This window comes from Macrobrachium nipponense, chromosome 10 (assembly GCF_015104395.2).
Source record: "Macrobrachium nipponense isolate FS-2020 chromosome 10, ASM1510439v2, whole genome shotgun sequence".
NCBI lineage: Eukaryota > Metazoa > Arthropoda > Malacostraca > Decapoda > Palaemonidae > Macrobrachium > Macrobrachium nipponense.
The window spans coordinates 55554829-55569465 of NC_087204.1; the positions used below are offsets into that span (position 1 = coordinate 55554829).

General features: G+C 36.6%; 1 protein-coding gene across 5 annotated transcripts; it reads left to right on the forward strand.

The window, feature by feature from the left end:
* Window positions 1-1934: 1934 nt before the first annotated feature.
* On the forward strand, window positions 1935-13639 carry LOC135223626 (protein tramtrack, alpha isoform-like). 5 transcript variants are annotated; one of them, XM_064262239.1, is made up of 4 exons: window positions 1935-2032; window positions 7285-8086; window positions 8494-8599; window positions 8994-13639. In XM_064262239.1, exons 2-4 carry the CDS (start codon window positions 7310-7312, stop codon window positions 10148-10150), a joined length of 2040 nt encoding a protein of 679 aa, XP_064118309.1. In that variant the 5' UTR covers window positions 1935-2032; window positions 7285-7309; the 3' UTR covers window positions 10151-13639. The 5 variants fall into 5 exon arrangements, with proteins under 5 accessions (XP_064118309.1, XP_064118308.1, XP_064118310.1 ...); XM_064262238.1 differs by lacking the exon at window positions 1935-2032 and adding an exon at window positions 2039-2518; XM_064262240.1 differs by lacking the exon at window positions 1935-2032 and adding an exon at window positions 2039-2250.
* Window positions 13640-14637: the final 998 nt, after the last annotated feature.

The window sequence follows — 14637 nt, forward strand, 5'->3', positions numbered from 1 at the left end:
AACTCTGAGAAGTAGTGATCCACGCTTCCAAAAGAGCCATCGTGCCTGTAAGAAAAAATCTAGTAACTCATCATTCTTTACATTAACTTCTCAGTTGATTAGCATGTGATAATTTCTTCGGGAAGAAAGAAAGAAAAAAGCGCATAATTGCAAATACTTTTTCCTTGCCTGGTCCTGCTGCTGCTGCTGCTGTCATTCTGATGCGAATGAATCATCAACACAACAACCAGCGTGGCATTGCTTCGGTCTCCTCATTTGTGTTCTCACTGGCGAATCAATATGCCCACCTCTGGGCCGTTAGATTCATTTAGGCGTTGTGTTGAAAAGAAGGAAAGGGCCTGTATGGTAAATTCATACCTAAAGAGATCACGTAGAGGGTTCTTTCCCCCCAACCTCCAGCCACTTCCGTCTTACAACACATCTCCGGTATCCTCCTGGGAGTGTCCAGGAACCATCCTCCCTCCCCTCCCCTCCCCTCTCCACCCACACATACCTCTTCCATGACACTCAACGAAACCATCTCTCCTGTCCTCAGCGGAACGGAAGGAGCTTATAAGATCCAGCTTTGTCGAATCGTCCTACACCGCCATCTATTTTTCGACAACTTTTACTATTGGCCCTCCTAAAAGTCGACGGTAAGCGACTACTAAGCATGCTTAGAGAGCAAGCCAGACTAAATGACCAAAAAATAGAAAAAATAAAAAAAAAGCCCCAGGGCAATAGTGGCAGCTTGGCAAGCCATGTGTGTGTGTGTGTGTGTGTGTGCGAGAGAGAGAGAGGATGACAGGATATGAGACAAAGCGAGAAGCCCTACTCCAGCACGTCTTTGTTTCCAGATGAGTATCGATGCAAAGGGGCAGAACATAATACTGGCACCATCAGGCGGCATCACTGCCCGCCACCTACCGACGCCATTCCAGCATCACTGTCTTTTACAAAGACATTGAGCTAAAGTGACCTGGCGAAGAAACGATCTCGGCAGTTTATTAAATGCACTATATTGATTAGTTCACCTTTGTGTTTAGAGGTTGTTAGGTGTCACCCAGGGAACGGTGCTGCCACGTGTGTCCGGCCAGGCAGGTGAGCCCCACCGGCCGCGTCTTACGTTCCAGCTTGTTGTCTTCTTAGGTGTCTTCGTTCACAGAACATACATTTGATTTGGAGCTTTGCAACGCATTTTTCACCTACCACATTCCTCTATACAACCAACATAACCTGAGTTATTTGGGAGCTTTTATTATTATTATTATTATTTATACGAAGACTCAGCCAAAGCAAAAGCGACTCGTCTTGCTTGCATCTTCGTAAATTGCCTAGGTTCATTTTTTTTTCATTCCTCATTATAACTTCAAAGTATGATTAGAATAAAGAAAAGCGCATACAATGAAATCATTAGAAGCGAATGTATTTGGGATAGTTAGCAGGTGTTGATAACAAAGACAACTGAAAGATAGGGGGCGCAGCGCAGCCCAGGTGCGGGCCAGTATCCCTCACATGCCCGCAGGCCAGGACGCCTCTCCTCCTTCTAACAGAAGACCCTCCCCTGAGACCATAACCCCGAACGTCCCCCATCTGGCGCTTTGGGAAACCATACGTGATTCACAACCATCGATCAGTTTCAACTTTATCGCTCAAAGAAATTCGGTCATCTCTTCCACATTTTCAACATTCGAAACATGAAAGTGAGCTAACAAAGAAAAGATTCGATGCTATTTAGTTTTCCTGGAGAAACTTCATAAAAGAAGTTCCTTCCTCCATGAGTAACGAAATGTGAACGATATTAACCGGCACGGATTGATACTTAGGGCAGTGGAGGTGGCGGTAGTGCCATGCGTCGCTGCGTGCCACCGGTACCACCTCCCCGGAAAGAACCCCAGGGGTACAGGCATCCCCCAATATCCCCTGGCCTACTAGGGGTAAGGGAGGGCGGAGGAGGGGGAGGGGAGGAGACGGGAGCAAGGCGCTTGCCGTTGGTTGGTGGACGTCACCTCAGAACTCACTCAGCTTTATCTGTGCAAACACCGCTGCGCAGGTCAGTCTTTCAAATACCCTTGTCCTTCTTACGTGTGCGGTGTTTTGATTCTCTTACGTTATGTAAGAAATGTGAAGTTGGAGGTTTTGCTTATTTCGAAGTCGACTTAAAATGTCATTCTCTCGTTTCGTGGATTAGTGGTGTTAATAATGAAAACTGCATTAGTGCTGTGAAGTGTACAAGGCACCGGGGACACGCCAAACCTGCTTCAAGTGAAGGTACTGTTGCAATCAAGTGATAGCCTTACATTTAGGCAGTTAGAACTAATGAATTGCCGAAGAAATTTCCGGTTTGATTGAAATAAAAGTGGCGAAAAGATTGGACGTTGGAAGTGTCTGTAAATGAAGTGTACAACAAGCGGCGGTTGGGACAGAGGGAGCCATCCAGCCGTTCCAGGCAGCTAGACTAGTTGCCAACGCGACTGGAAAGCATTAGTAGTTGACGTTATGTTGAAAATTTAATTTAATTTGAATGACGATAAATTAGGTGACTAGGATAACCCTTCTTGTATTTTTTTCCCTAGTAAACAAGTTAAATTGTATGCAAGGTGTTGCCAGTTTGCAAATTCTGGCGTGGTTGGAAGTAGTTGTGGGTAGGCAGGTGGGGCGGATGTAGTAGTGGTAGTAGTATTTGGGTGAGTCAGGGTTGGAGGAGGGATGATGAGGCTGAGGTAAAGCTCGGTTTGAGAACCTCAACGCGCTTCGATTCGCCCTTTATTCTTCCCCTGGACGGGACTCCGCTTTATATTTAATCTTGGAATTGTTGCATCCTGGAGATAGTCTGTTGACAGGAAGTATAAGTGCCGAATTAGGTAGTGCCAGCTGTACATTGTAATTATTATTGAATCACGATCTTTTCATTTTAATAATTATTGAATCACGATCTTTTCATTTTAATGTAAACTTGGTTTTGGGAATGAACATTTGATAACTAAGCTCAAATAATATTACGAATGACCGTTTTGTTCATTGCTTGTGACTTCGTTATCATTCTCAAGTTCAGTCACTTCGTTTTGCTCGTTCATTGGGTTTGATCATGTTCCTCCCCTTAACCAATTTCCGAATTACTACGCAGCAGTTTGTCGTGGTCCTGTCTCATTTATTTTACTTTTTATTTACGTAGTTAATGTTATTGACCGCATAAAATAACTCGCGCACATTATATATATATATATATATATATATATATATATATATATATATATAATATATATATATATATATATATATATATAATGCTTCAAATTTACGCTGACCATTTTGTGGTTATGAAACTTACTGTAGTTATGATTTTAACATGGATTTCATTACATAGGCACATAAGTAGATTGCCTAATGTATAACAATCAGGAAGGTCACACTAAATGAGTGATTTCTCACTAATTTGTATTGGCTTTGTATATTTTAATCTTGAACAGCCACAACGAGTGGACATCGGCTTCAGTTCTTTTTATTGTGATGCAGAATATTTGCGCATTATTTATAGCAATTTGTCATGCAAACTTTGTTTTGTAGGTGATTTTTTAAACTAAGTTATTCGTGGAAATTGTTACTGTCTGATAAAGTAGGGTTACTGAAACCACGAATTTATGTGATAGGTATATTGTTTTAGGTTGATATGTCGGCGTAGAGTCTAGAAAATAATTAAATATCTACCCCTCACCCTCATACATTTTTAAATACGTTTACTCTTCTTTTTTAGTCGCCCGCCATCCAATTCCGCTTGCTTAAATTCTTCCTGTTCATTTACCGTGAGTCAGTGGTTACCGTAACGCCACTCTCAGTTATTGTAAATTCAGTACAGTATTCGTAATGGTTTGTGTGGTTTAATATAAGGAATAGATTTTATCTTTCTTCTTGAAATAAGAGCTTCCATCTTCCTTAACAATTCTTTGCAAAATTCTTCCAGAACGTCTAAATCCACATCAGGATCCAACTATTCTTACAATATCTGTCGGTTTCCATAAAGAAATATTATTGGTCCTAGACCAAACCAATGTCTGAGCGTGTACACCATCTTAATAATCAGTTCAATCAGTACGTCGGTAAAATACCAGGTAGACTTATTGGCATGTGCATAATGGCATCTCAACTTGTTTCGAGTTGCAGATTATATTATTTTAGTCCTTTTCATCATTTTAATGGCCATAGTATTCTATAACCTGGAGATAGAAGTGCGATTGCTCCTGCACTGCGCATGGAATATATATATATTATATATATATTATATAGATATAATATTATATATATATATATATAAGAGATATATGTAATATATATCCTTGTCTTTGTGGTATAGCTCATCCATAAAGTTCTGTAAATCCGCTCAACTTGTTAGTTTCAAGTGTTATCGAAAAAAAAAGACCATATAAATTTCAGATAAATTGTTTTTGTAAATTCACTGGGTTTCTCCCATGACGTAAGGTATCCTCTAGTTTAAACCTCATTTCAAATATCGTGACCGGTTCATTGGCATAAAGTTGAAGGCAGTGATATCCAGCTCTTTCCCAATATATCTGATATAGCTCCTGTGAGATTTATTTTCCTTGTGAACAGCCCTTTATCTGAGTTCTTGAAACTCGTCACAAGTCAACATTCTTAACTTTTGAATACTTTTACAAACTTGCAATTGAACTTGATCTTGTGCAACATAGAAATTATGAACATCACTTATGCAATAGTGTTTTTTTAATGGAGTAGGCCTGTTTGGCTGATTTCAGTACGACTTGGAACAGCTTGCTCAACAATTTTAGCAGATAGAAATTTTGGTCCTTTTACCCCTTTTTTTTCTGGTTGGGGGGATGCCGATTGGAAAATTAAGTGAAAGGATCAAGTCATGGCTACTTCAGATATATATCGTTGCAAAGATCTAGATAAATTTTCTAACACGGGTAACTTAATGACAATGACAGCTCAACGAGCAGTAGTTCCTGTCCTGACCTGGTCTCAGCGCTATGATATACATATTACGGTGTTATACTGACACTTCAAGCAAGCAAAACATCATGAAATTATATTGTTGTAATATCAATTACCACACCAACAATCCAAACTTTTGAAGTGTTTGATTTCTGTATTCATGGACGGCTGAATGGAGGGGTAAAGGGACACTTGCCTCCCCTGAAATCCTGGGGAAAAATTGTATAGTATATATATATATATATAATATATATATATATATATATATATATATATATATAATTGCATTTGTTACATTTAACTACATCACTTTGTTTTCCTTCATTTCTACATTTAAGTAAATTAAATGTATCCTTATTGTATAATAGTTGTATGCAGTATATAACGGCATTACTTTTTCAAGAAATGTTTGATTTCAGTTGAACAGTATATGGGACTATGAAAAAGTGTCAATGTAACTTTCGGTATTTTCCCTTTATTGCATCTTCCTTCACGTAAATTACTGGCATCGCAATTCCACTGCACATAATATAATGTAATATATATCTATATAAATAAAAATGTATATGTTCGTATGTTCAAAATCTTAAATCTCCGAAAGTTCTTCACCAGTTGCTTTGAAATTATGGCACAACATTGTATTCGAATACGCGTGTGTTTTTGTGTTGGGGTTCATCCTACCTCCCCCACTCCGAAGGGGTTAGGGGTGAAGAGGGATTCCCTGAAATGGGGCTGGTTCTGCCCGTGAAAATGGTGCTGGTTATGCCCGTAGACTTATTTACTTTATGGATTTATCATACATCATTTTTACGTATGACTTTTCATTTGGAAAAGAATACTATAGGGTAAACATCAATGACGTCAAAGAGGGTGGAGTTTTGAGAAGGGGGTTAACAAAGAGCCAGAGGGAGAGGTGGTGAGAGAAAGAGAAGAAAAAGGAAAAAACAGGGAGGGATAGAGAGAGACAGAGACAATGAAGAGTGGGTGTTAGGGAGGCGAGAGAGAGAGTTGGTATTGGTGAGAAAAAAAAAGAGGGAAAGAGACAGTGATTGTTGGAGAGAGTAAGAGAAAGGAGAGGAAAAAGAGTAGAAAGATGGAAAAAGTGAGTGAGAGAGAGAGAATAGCGGTTGATTGAGAGGAGAGAGAGTTGGTATTAATAAGAAGAAAGCAAGAAAGAGACAGTAAGAGAAAGGAGCTATCACTTGTCTATCTTTTCCATTTAATCAGACTGAGCCACAGCAACACATGGCCATGTAAAGGTAATATATATATAATATATATATATATATATATATATATATATATAGATATATATATATATATATATATATATAATATATATATATATATAGTATGTAATTGGCCCCCGCTTGGAAAATATGCTGCAGGCACCCATGTCTGTATTATCACATAGATAATACAGAATTCATGTGTTTTAGACTACTTTTGCTCCCTGCACTAATCCTTGGCTTGTAAGCCATTGAAGTAGAATTATCACTCTTGACTTCATTTCCTGACTGAATGGTTGCTCTAGTTCTGCCCCTTTGTTTTCATGAAAACTTAGTATATTTAAGTGTTTCAAATGAACTATTATTGTCATAGTTTATATGTGTGTGTGTGTGTATATATATATATATATATATATATATATATATATATATATAATATATATATATATATCATATATATATATATATATATATATATATATATGATACATATATATATGATATATATATATATATATATATATATATATATATATATATATATATATATATATATATATATATATATATATATATATATATATATATATAATATATATATATATATATATATATATAGAGGGGCAATTAAAGTTTTTGTTAATGAAGGTTGTAAAGTTCTTTATTGATTCAGTGATCTTTACCCCAGTTTTGCTGTATATACTATCTTATGGTATGTAGTATCATATGGATGTCAACATGTAACTGATTCAGACAGATTTACCATAATGTTGTTTAACTCGCTACCCCTCAAGGCCAACTCCCCTTCAGCATCCATTTGATATTTATTTTCAGTGAACATTATCCAAAGTGTCATTATTTTTTATTGTTTTTCACTGATTTTATTCCTATTATTTAGGATTTGTAATAATGAGGAAGCAGTGAATTTAGTGATCTGATTTATGTAAAGCAATCCTTTTATTAAAGTTTTATCTCTAATTTATAGTATTTCTACTGGAACAAATTTGTGGAATGAAGGTGTTTTGGTGAGATTTTAAAAATGAAATGCTGAAGTATTCTTATACATTATGCATAGTAATTATACTAATATCTTTTCAATTCACAGGTTATGCGGTGAGGGTTGAGGCAAAATGGATCTTGGTCAGCAATTTTGTTTACGTTGGAATAACTACCAGTCAACTTTGCAACATGTGTTTTATAAGCTTTGGCAAACGGGTACTTTTGTGGATGCCAGTCTTGTTGTGGAAGGACGGCGGATAGATTGTCACAAGGTGGTCCTGTCTGCATGTTCTTCCTATTTTGAGGATATTTTGCAGGAGCACAGTAGTCAACATCACCCATTGATTTTGCTCCATGACATGCCCTTCAAAGCAGTTGAGGCTCTGGTGGCTTTCATGTACCGAGGGGAAGTTAATGTCAGCCATACGCAGTTGGAATCTCTCTTGCAGGTTGCAGAAGCACTAAAAGTCAAAGGCTTAGCAGATTCTTCTGCTTTGAGTAACTTCACAAAGCGTAGCCTGTTAGAACGTTGTATGCCTCTTCTTGAGCAGGCACCAGGTGCTGCTGCAGCCTTTGCATCAAACAGATTTGTTAACATTCCAGCTGTCACTTACCCAACCACAGCCATTGTACAGCCAAGAATGATGAGCAGCACTGCTCCCTCAGTTCATGATAGAAACGGTTCTGCTGTTATGAAACAAGCCACTAAAGCAGTCAAAAGGCTCATCAGGAGTGGTAGGAGTCCAGGTCCCAAGAAGAAGCGACCTCGAAATGACAAGGGAATTCAGTCTTTGCCCTCTTCTCCTGTTTCTGTGAATGATTCTCCCCCTCCCTGTGATGGAACTGAAAATGATTCTCTTACTGAAACTTCCCAACCCTCACCAACACTTCCATTAACTACTCCAGAGGTAAGAGATCAGGAATTTTTTCAGAATACATACTGTACTCTATTTGATTAATTCTTGGATGGTTCGATTTTATCAAATAATAATTTTAAAAGTGCACCCAATATAAATTAATATTGCATTTAATAGTGATAACTCATCTGCTCTCAGCAGAATGGGTTTTGTGCCCACTTAATCTTCTTTGCCTCATGTGATACCTCTTGAATATAAGAAAGACCGGGAAGCTTTGTTAACAATGGAATACCAACTGTCCATGTTTCTTGATTTACATGATAGATTTTATATATTGGTTTTTATGTTTACTTTCCATTTACTGTACTGGCCTTACAAGGTGTCAATGATAGTTCAAGGAAAGTGTTTTAGCCCCTTACTGTTGATTTACAGTTAAAGCAACATTATTTTGTACACAGATGCTCAAACAGGAAGCTGCAGATGAAACTGATGGAGAACTTCAAATAGATGAATCTGTTGGCCAGTCACCTGAAGGGTCTGTGGAGGGGGATAGTAATTCAGCAGGTATGTAGAGATTCAATTCAAGTATTTCAGTCAGTTTTTTCATGTGATTATGTTTGATTGTTGTAGTTTTGAAGATGGTGATATTTTGTATTAATAAGGGAAATTATAAGTCAAAAGTAAAATTTTCCCCTAAGTCATGGGATAATGAGTTTGTTTTATGCTGTGTTCTTCATAGACAATATGAAGGCACATCCCATGTGCTCAGATACAGTACATTAGTTTAATTTTTTGTTTGTGCAATATTTCGTCTTCTCAAGGTGTCATGGTGAGTCAGTTCAATGTTATGGATCATGACTTTATTTCTGTAGTTGCTCATTGTTGAATTTATTTATTTAGTTTTGAAAGGTTTTTTCCCTATATTTAGGAAATTGCATTGCAAATCTTTCTTCTACAGGAGGGGAAGGTGAAAAGGAAATTGCTGAAAATGGAAAATTATCTGCACAGGATCAGAATAAGACAATAATTGCTGGTGCAGAGCTCCCACCTTTAGAACCAGTAAAACAACCTCAGCAGACACAAACTCCTTCTGTTGAGGCTTTTTCTGCCCCTAAGGAACGTAAATCAATAGAGAGAACGTATACACATCTGGACCTTGAACAGGGTATTGAAGCTGTTCTTTTGGGGCGCCTTACCCCAGCTAAGGCCATTGCACATTATCGTATACCCCGAAGGACATTTTTCAGAAGGCTGTCTGCTGTGAGGAAAAGTCGAGGAATCCCATCTGCTAAAGAAAATGCAGCTGATCAGTTCTTGAATACATCCAGTGCAGTTAAGGAGTCAAATAACCAGCATCTCAACTCTGTATCTAATACTGAGACATACACAGCTCCTTTTAAGGTCAAATCTGAAAAGCAACTACTGATGGATACAAAAGACACAAAAGTCAAATGCAATAAAAAGAATGCAGCAATTATGACTGCAAGTAGCAGCTACTTAGCATTGTTAAAATTGGCTGCCTCTAATAATTATGACACATACATCAAGTACCTCAGGATGGTGGCACAACAGAGTGGTCATTCTAAGCCTGAAGAAGTTTTGGAAGCTTTGAAAAAGGTCCACATGAAAGAAATCAAGCAGACTGTAGATGATAATAGGAATGTTGCTACAGAAGTGTCTGGAACCGCACTTTGTCTTGTGAACAAAAACTTGACTAATGAAGTTCCTGAAAGTCCCTTAAGTCTTGTAAATGGAAATAAAAATCATCCTGAAGTTCCTGATGGCTCAGAGGCACTTTGCAAGATGAGCGACAGGAGTACGGTAGCAGAAGTTCCTGATGACAGTGACTCTCCAATTAATCTGCATAATGGTAAGGAGCTGAGGAAGACCCCAGAAAAAGTAGAGGTGGAGAGTCCCAAAGATTTAGAGATTTCAGAGAAGGAAGAAAGTGACGATGATTCAGGTGAACCATCTCCAGGCTCACCCTCTCAAGATGCTGTAGCAGAAATACCTCAAGATCTCATTCTTCCAAGAACTGCAGCCTCAAATTCAGCTTCAGATGTTCCACAGAATCTTGTCAGTCGAAACAACAAAATGACTGCTGAAGTTTCTTAAGACATCGTCATAGAATTGCGGATGATATGATTGAGCATTGAGCTTCCAACTTTAAGCCTAATTTAATGCTATTTTTCAGTGTTTGGATTTCCCCTCCAGACTTTGTGTCTTGTGCATTTTTTGTTGCCAAAAGATTAGTGGGTCAGTTTTCTCCTCATGTTCCCCATACTGCTCATATCAGTAATGTACTGCATGTCACTGTAAATTACAATACACAGGTTGTGTATTCTAGTTGGAAGATATGTTTTGTGATTGGCCTAGTTATGTCTGTAATCTATATTTTCTCATTTAAAGAGGTATACATACAGTAATCTATTGTCATAATTTGGCCACAGTACAGATCCAATTTGTCATCAAAGTACAGTATATAATGGCACAGTGCCAATTATAAGCCATTCCATAAAGCATTCCAGTAGGCTTAAGTGTTTATATATTAATGTATGTCTGAATATGTTGTTAATTGGGCATAGCAATCATTAGCCAAAGCAATTGACAGCCTTATAAAGGGTGCGATAATGTATGTCCTATCTAAATAAGTGCAGTATTATTTGCTTACATAGAAAGTGATTGACTGTGCCTCCAGTATTGAAAAATCTGATGTCAAGTATCAGTTATTGTCATGAATAATATTTTATTAAGTGTGCTGTATGTCTTAAGAGCATAATTTTTCAATTTTTTCAAGAAATCATGAACAGAGTTATTTTAGTGTGCAAGTATAAAGGGATAATTTTTATATGAAACTATAAGTAGCCGTAAAATTGCCATTGTTTAAGATAAGAGGGGAACATGATACATAATGAAGTCTCAAAAGCTGTGATAGCATTGGTACCTTTTGTAATGGCTGATGTTGATGTAGTTTTTCTTATAGTTAATATAGAAACTATTCTTTTCGGAACTGCTCTCTAGAAAGGGAAATTTTGTTTTATTTATTTTTGCATTCCTTTCTGCTTTATTGGTAATTTCTATATGGTACGTTAGTATTTCTCAGCTGAAAAGCTTTTTTCCTAATTGAAAAGTTATCTCTATTTTATCTGTCCTAATTTGACAAATATACAGTATTTTGGTAACCTTTTGAATCTTTCTGCTTTATGGTGATGGTTTTTCATGACAAGGCAGCTCAATTTTTTCTCATGAAGTGCATGGGCTTCTTTCTATCATTTATGGTGCCATCTAATTGCAATTCATTCCATTCTTTATTTTGCTTTTTCCTTTATGCTGTTACTTTGCATTATAGCAGTGGTTATGTAGCAGTTTTAGATTAATAAACACATGCAATTGCTATAGTGTACAGTATATGAAATTAAGAGGTTATAAGGTTTTTGTGTCTAGCAGTGACTTCGTTTAAATTTCATTAGGTTTCGCTTTAAGTCTTCAAAATCTTAAGTTACTTGAGGAAGATCCAGTGCATTGCTAAATATTGTTATAGAGGATGCCTTAGCAGCATCCTGAATGTATTTCGGACTGGATATTTTTTCATTTTGAAAATTGCATAGTTCATACCAATTTCAATATACTGTAATTAGCTTTATTAATATTTTTCACCATACCTGGCAGTTTTGGATAAGGAATGTTGGATTGAAATTCCAATGTTATTTATAAAGTGTATTCAGGACTTTATGAATACTATTGGTTAGAATGTGGATTGATAGTTTCTTAATTGTAGTATTGTTCAGCTTGAAATTTTTTTATTGCTTGGTGAATTTTCAATATGCATTTAGCATTATAAAACTACCATAGTGTAATTTGGCTGAAGTGACGTGGTGCTGAGCTGAAAGTACTTAATACGTATACTGACTAAAAAAATTCTATTTTGTACGATAGTTTTTGAATGTGATATAGGTTTGTAAGTTTTATATATCTAGAACATGGCGTCTTCCATGGTTTGCATTGGTTTTTGAAATGGAGATTACCACAGATATAAAACATTATTGAAAATTAGTCAGCAGTTAACATTGACAAGAGCTGTCTTAGATTATTATTTTCCTGGTTGTGGGTTTCTGTATACTTACATCGGTACTGTAGTTGCTCAACTCTTGTAGATAGAAAGCATTATTACTGTATTAGACTTTAACTGCTTACTACAGCATTGGTCAGTAATTTTTCAATAGTTCATACTGCACTGTTATGTGGTCATAGTCAATCTGTTTGTGACGCTACCCTCATGAGCTTTTGTTTGTGTGGCTTCAATAAAAAATTCTATTGGAGTAACAAAATACTTTCTCATAATTCTTCTACTTTGGATATGACGTGTGTGTTACAATTTTGCTATTGTGCAACTTAAAATGGCTGTGACAACAGCACAATAAAGCTAAGTGTGCATGCATGTTCAGTAACCATGTCAAGGGATGCCAAGCTCTTCAGTATTGTTGAAAAATATTCCATAACCTGAATAGGCATCTTGTTTGTCCCAGTTTTGAAAGGATGTGTGCTGAAGTACAGTTGTTTCATAATTCAGTAGTGTCCTCCAGTTTATGGTGTGCCACATGAAGTGTACCTGTGAAATTGAAATGGTATATGAATTGCTCATGTTGTGTATATTTTTATGTGAAATTTAATAGGCATTACATTTTGTAGCTCATCGAGGAAGTCACAGTAGAATTAAAGGCAGCTTAGAGGCAGAGTGATGAATCCCCTGTTATGTTACATAATAATTTGAATGGCATTATTATGATATAAGATTTAAAGATTTAGTGATCTCATTGTATATATATTAGTATTAAGTGAACTAAGTATCTTTTTACTGCAAGCATTATATATTTCAGTTATACTCTTGATTATGGAAACTTTCCATTACGTATGTGTATGACATCCCTTATTTATGGAATAAAAGAAGTTTTCATATTAATAGATGTAGCTGTGCTACACTCAGTGGTGCATCTAAAGGTGAAATTTTGCAAGCATTGAGCAGTAGATGTATTAAAGCTTTGCTACAGGCTTTCCTGGACATTTTAATGTTCATGAACTGTAGCATTGTTAATTAAGGTAACAAGTACCTTGTATTAATTACACAATGCTTTTTGTTGCTTTCATTTGGAAGTTAGGATTTCGTATGTACTGTACTTAAAAAGAAAGATCTGACCTAACTGTGATAAAAGGTAGCTTTCCTATGCTCTGACACATTCCGTTTATATTTTACAGTCACGAACTTTGAGAAATGCACCATTCCTTACCCTGTGATAATACTCGTGTCTTATTATTACCTGGCCATGCTGAATAGCAATAGATATGTCAAATTTGAAAGTACAAAGGATGTTACGATCAGTGTTGTTGGTCTCTTACCCGATTTTATGGTAATGACAAACTAGAATTCTGGTTACTATTGTTAAATGTCACTTTTTGTTTAATCTGAAAATAATCAACATGATTGGGTCAGACAGTCTTCGTCATCACAGGGATCCTTTGTAAGCAAGTGTCTTTGCAACTAGATCTATTGTATTTTTCTACAACTTTTTCTATTTAAGATTTTTCAATAAAATATTTATAAAAGTCCATCTTCTGTTATTTTCAAATGAAAACAGGCTAATCTTCGTTCTGTAGCCAATGGAGTGACCGTATCTGTTGCTAATCCTAATGTTCTTAGCACAGAGAAGAAAAAAGCCATTATGTTAAGCATTGGTTTCTTTCTGGATTAGTTCATATGAAAAGGCTGATTCAGCATGCCTCCATTATATAAAGCGATAGTTTAGTTTTAAAGGAAATATATCAAAAATACACAATTGGAGTTCATAACATTAAAAAGACTAACAAGGAAAGCAAAGATACTAAAGTGGGTGAACTGTGCGTGATATGTGGTCGTCAGCAGTCTCTGATTTAAGGCCGTCCCCCCCCAGTTGGATAGATTAATGTGTAATTCTCAAAGCCATAATTAATTTTGATAATGCCTACCCAATATTGATAAAAACACTGGAAACTAAATTAAATCATATGGTTTTTTTATGAATGTATTTAATGCTTATATTTGCCAAAGAAACTTCACCTGCTACTTCTACAGGTGTTGGAAATTGTAACAATCTTCAGAATTATAGTTTTCCTCTCTTCATCTTCTCTCTCCCGATCAATGTTACTCCTCAACTCCGGTTATCTTCTCTCTCCCTTCCCGTCTCTCTCCTTCTCCTTCAATTGATAGAGAACGCTTCTTGTTAAATGTAGCAACACGGTTTCAGACGCACGGCCCTCTCTCCTTCTCTTCCACACTCCTCTCATCTCTCTTCAATCTCTCTCTTCTGCTCTCTCTCTCTCTCTCTCATTGATAGAAACAGACGCTTGTTAAACAGCCAACACGATTTCAGACGCACCGCTCTCTCTCTCTCTCTCTCTCTCTCTCTCTCTCTCATTGATAAAAACAACTTGTTGTTAAATAGCCAACACGGTTTCAGACAAAACAGATCCTGCTTATCAAACCTCTTGGAGTTTTTTCATAACGTGCTTGATATTTACGACAGTAGTAGATCTACTCTACTTAGAATTCCATAAGGCTTTGGCAAAGT

What these genes read in the sequence shown, in the direction of transcription:
- LOC135223626 (XM_064262239.1), top strand. Translation starts at nt 7,310, where the DNA reads ATGGATCTTGGTCAGCAATTTTGTTTACGTTGGAATAACTACCAGTCA. An exon ending in TTCCATTAACTACTCCAGAG is followed by an intron (nt 8,087 to 8,493) that starts GTAAGAGATCAG and finishes TTTTGTACACAG; the next exon opens with ATGCTCAAACAGGAAGCTGC. An exon ending in GGGGGATAGTAATTCAGCAG is followed by an intron (nt 8,600 to 8,993) that starts GTATGTAGAGAT and finishes TTTCTTCTACAG; the next exon opens with GAGGGGAAGGTGAAAAGGAA.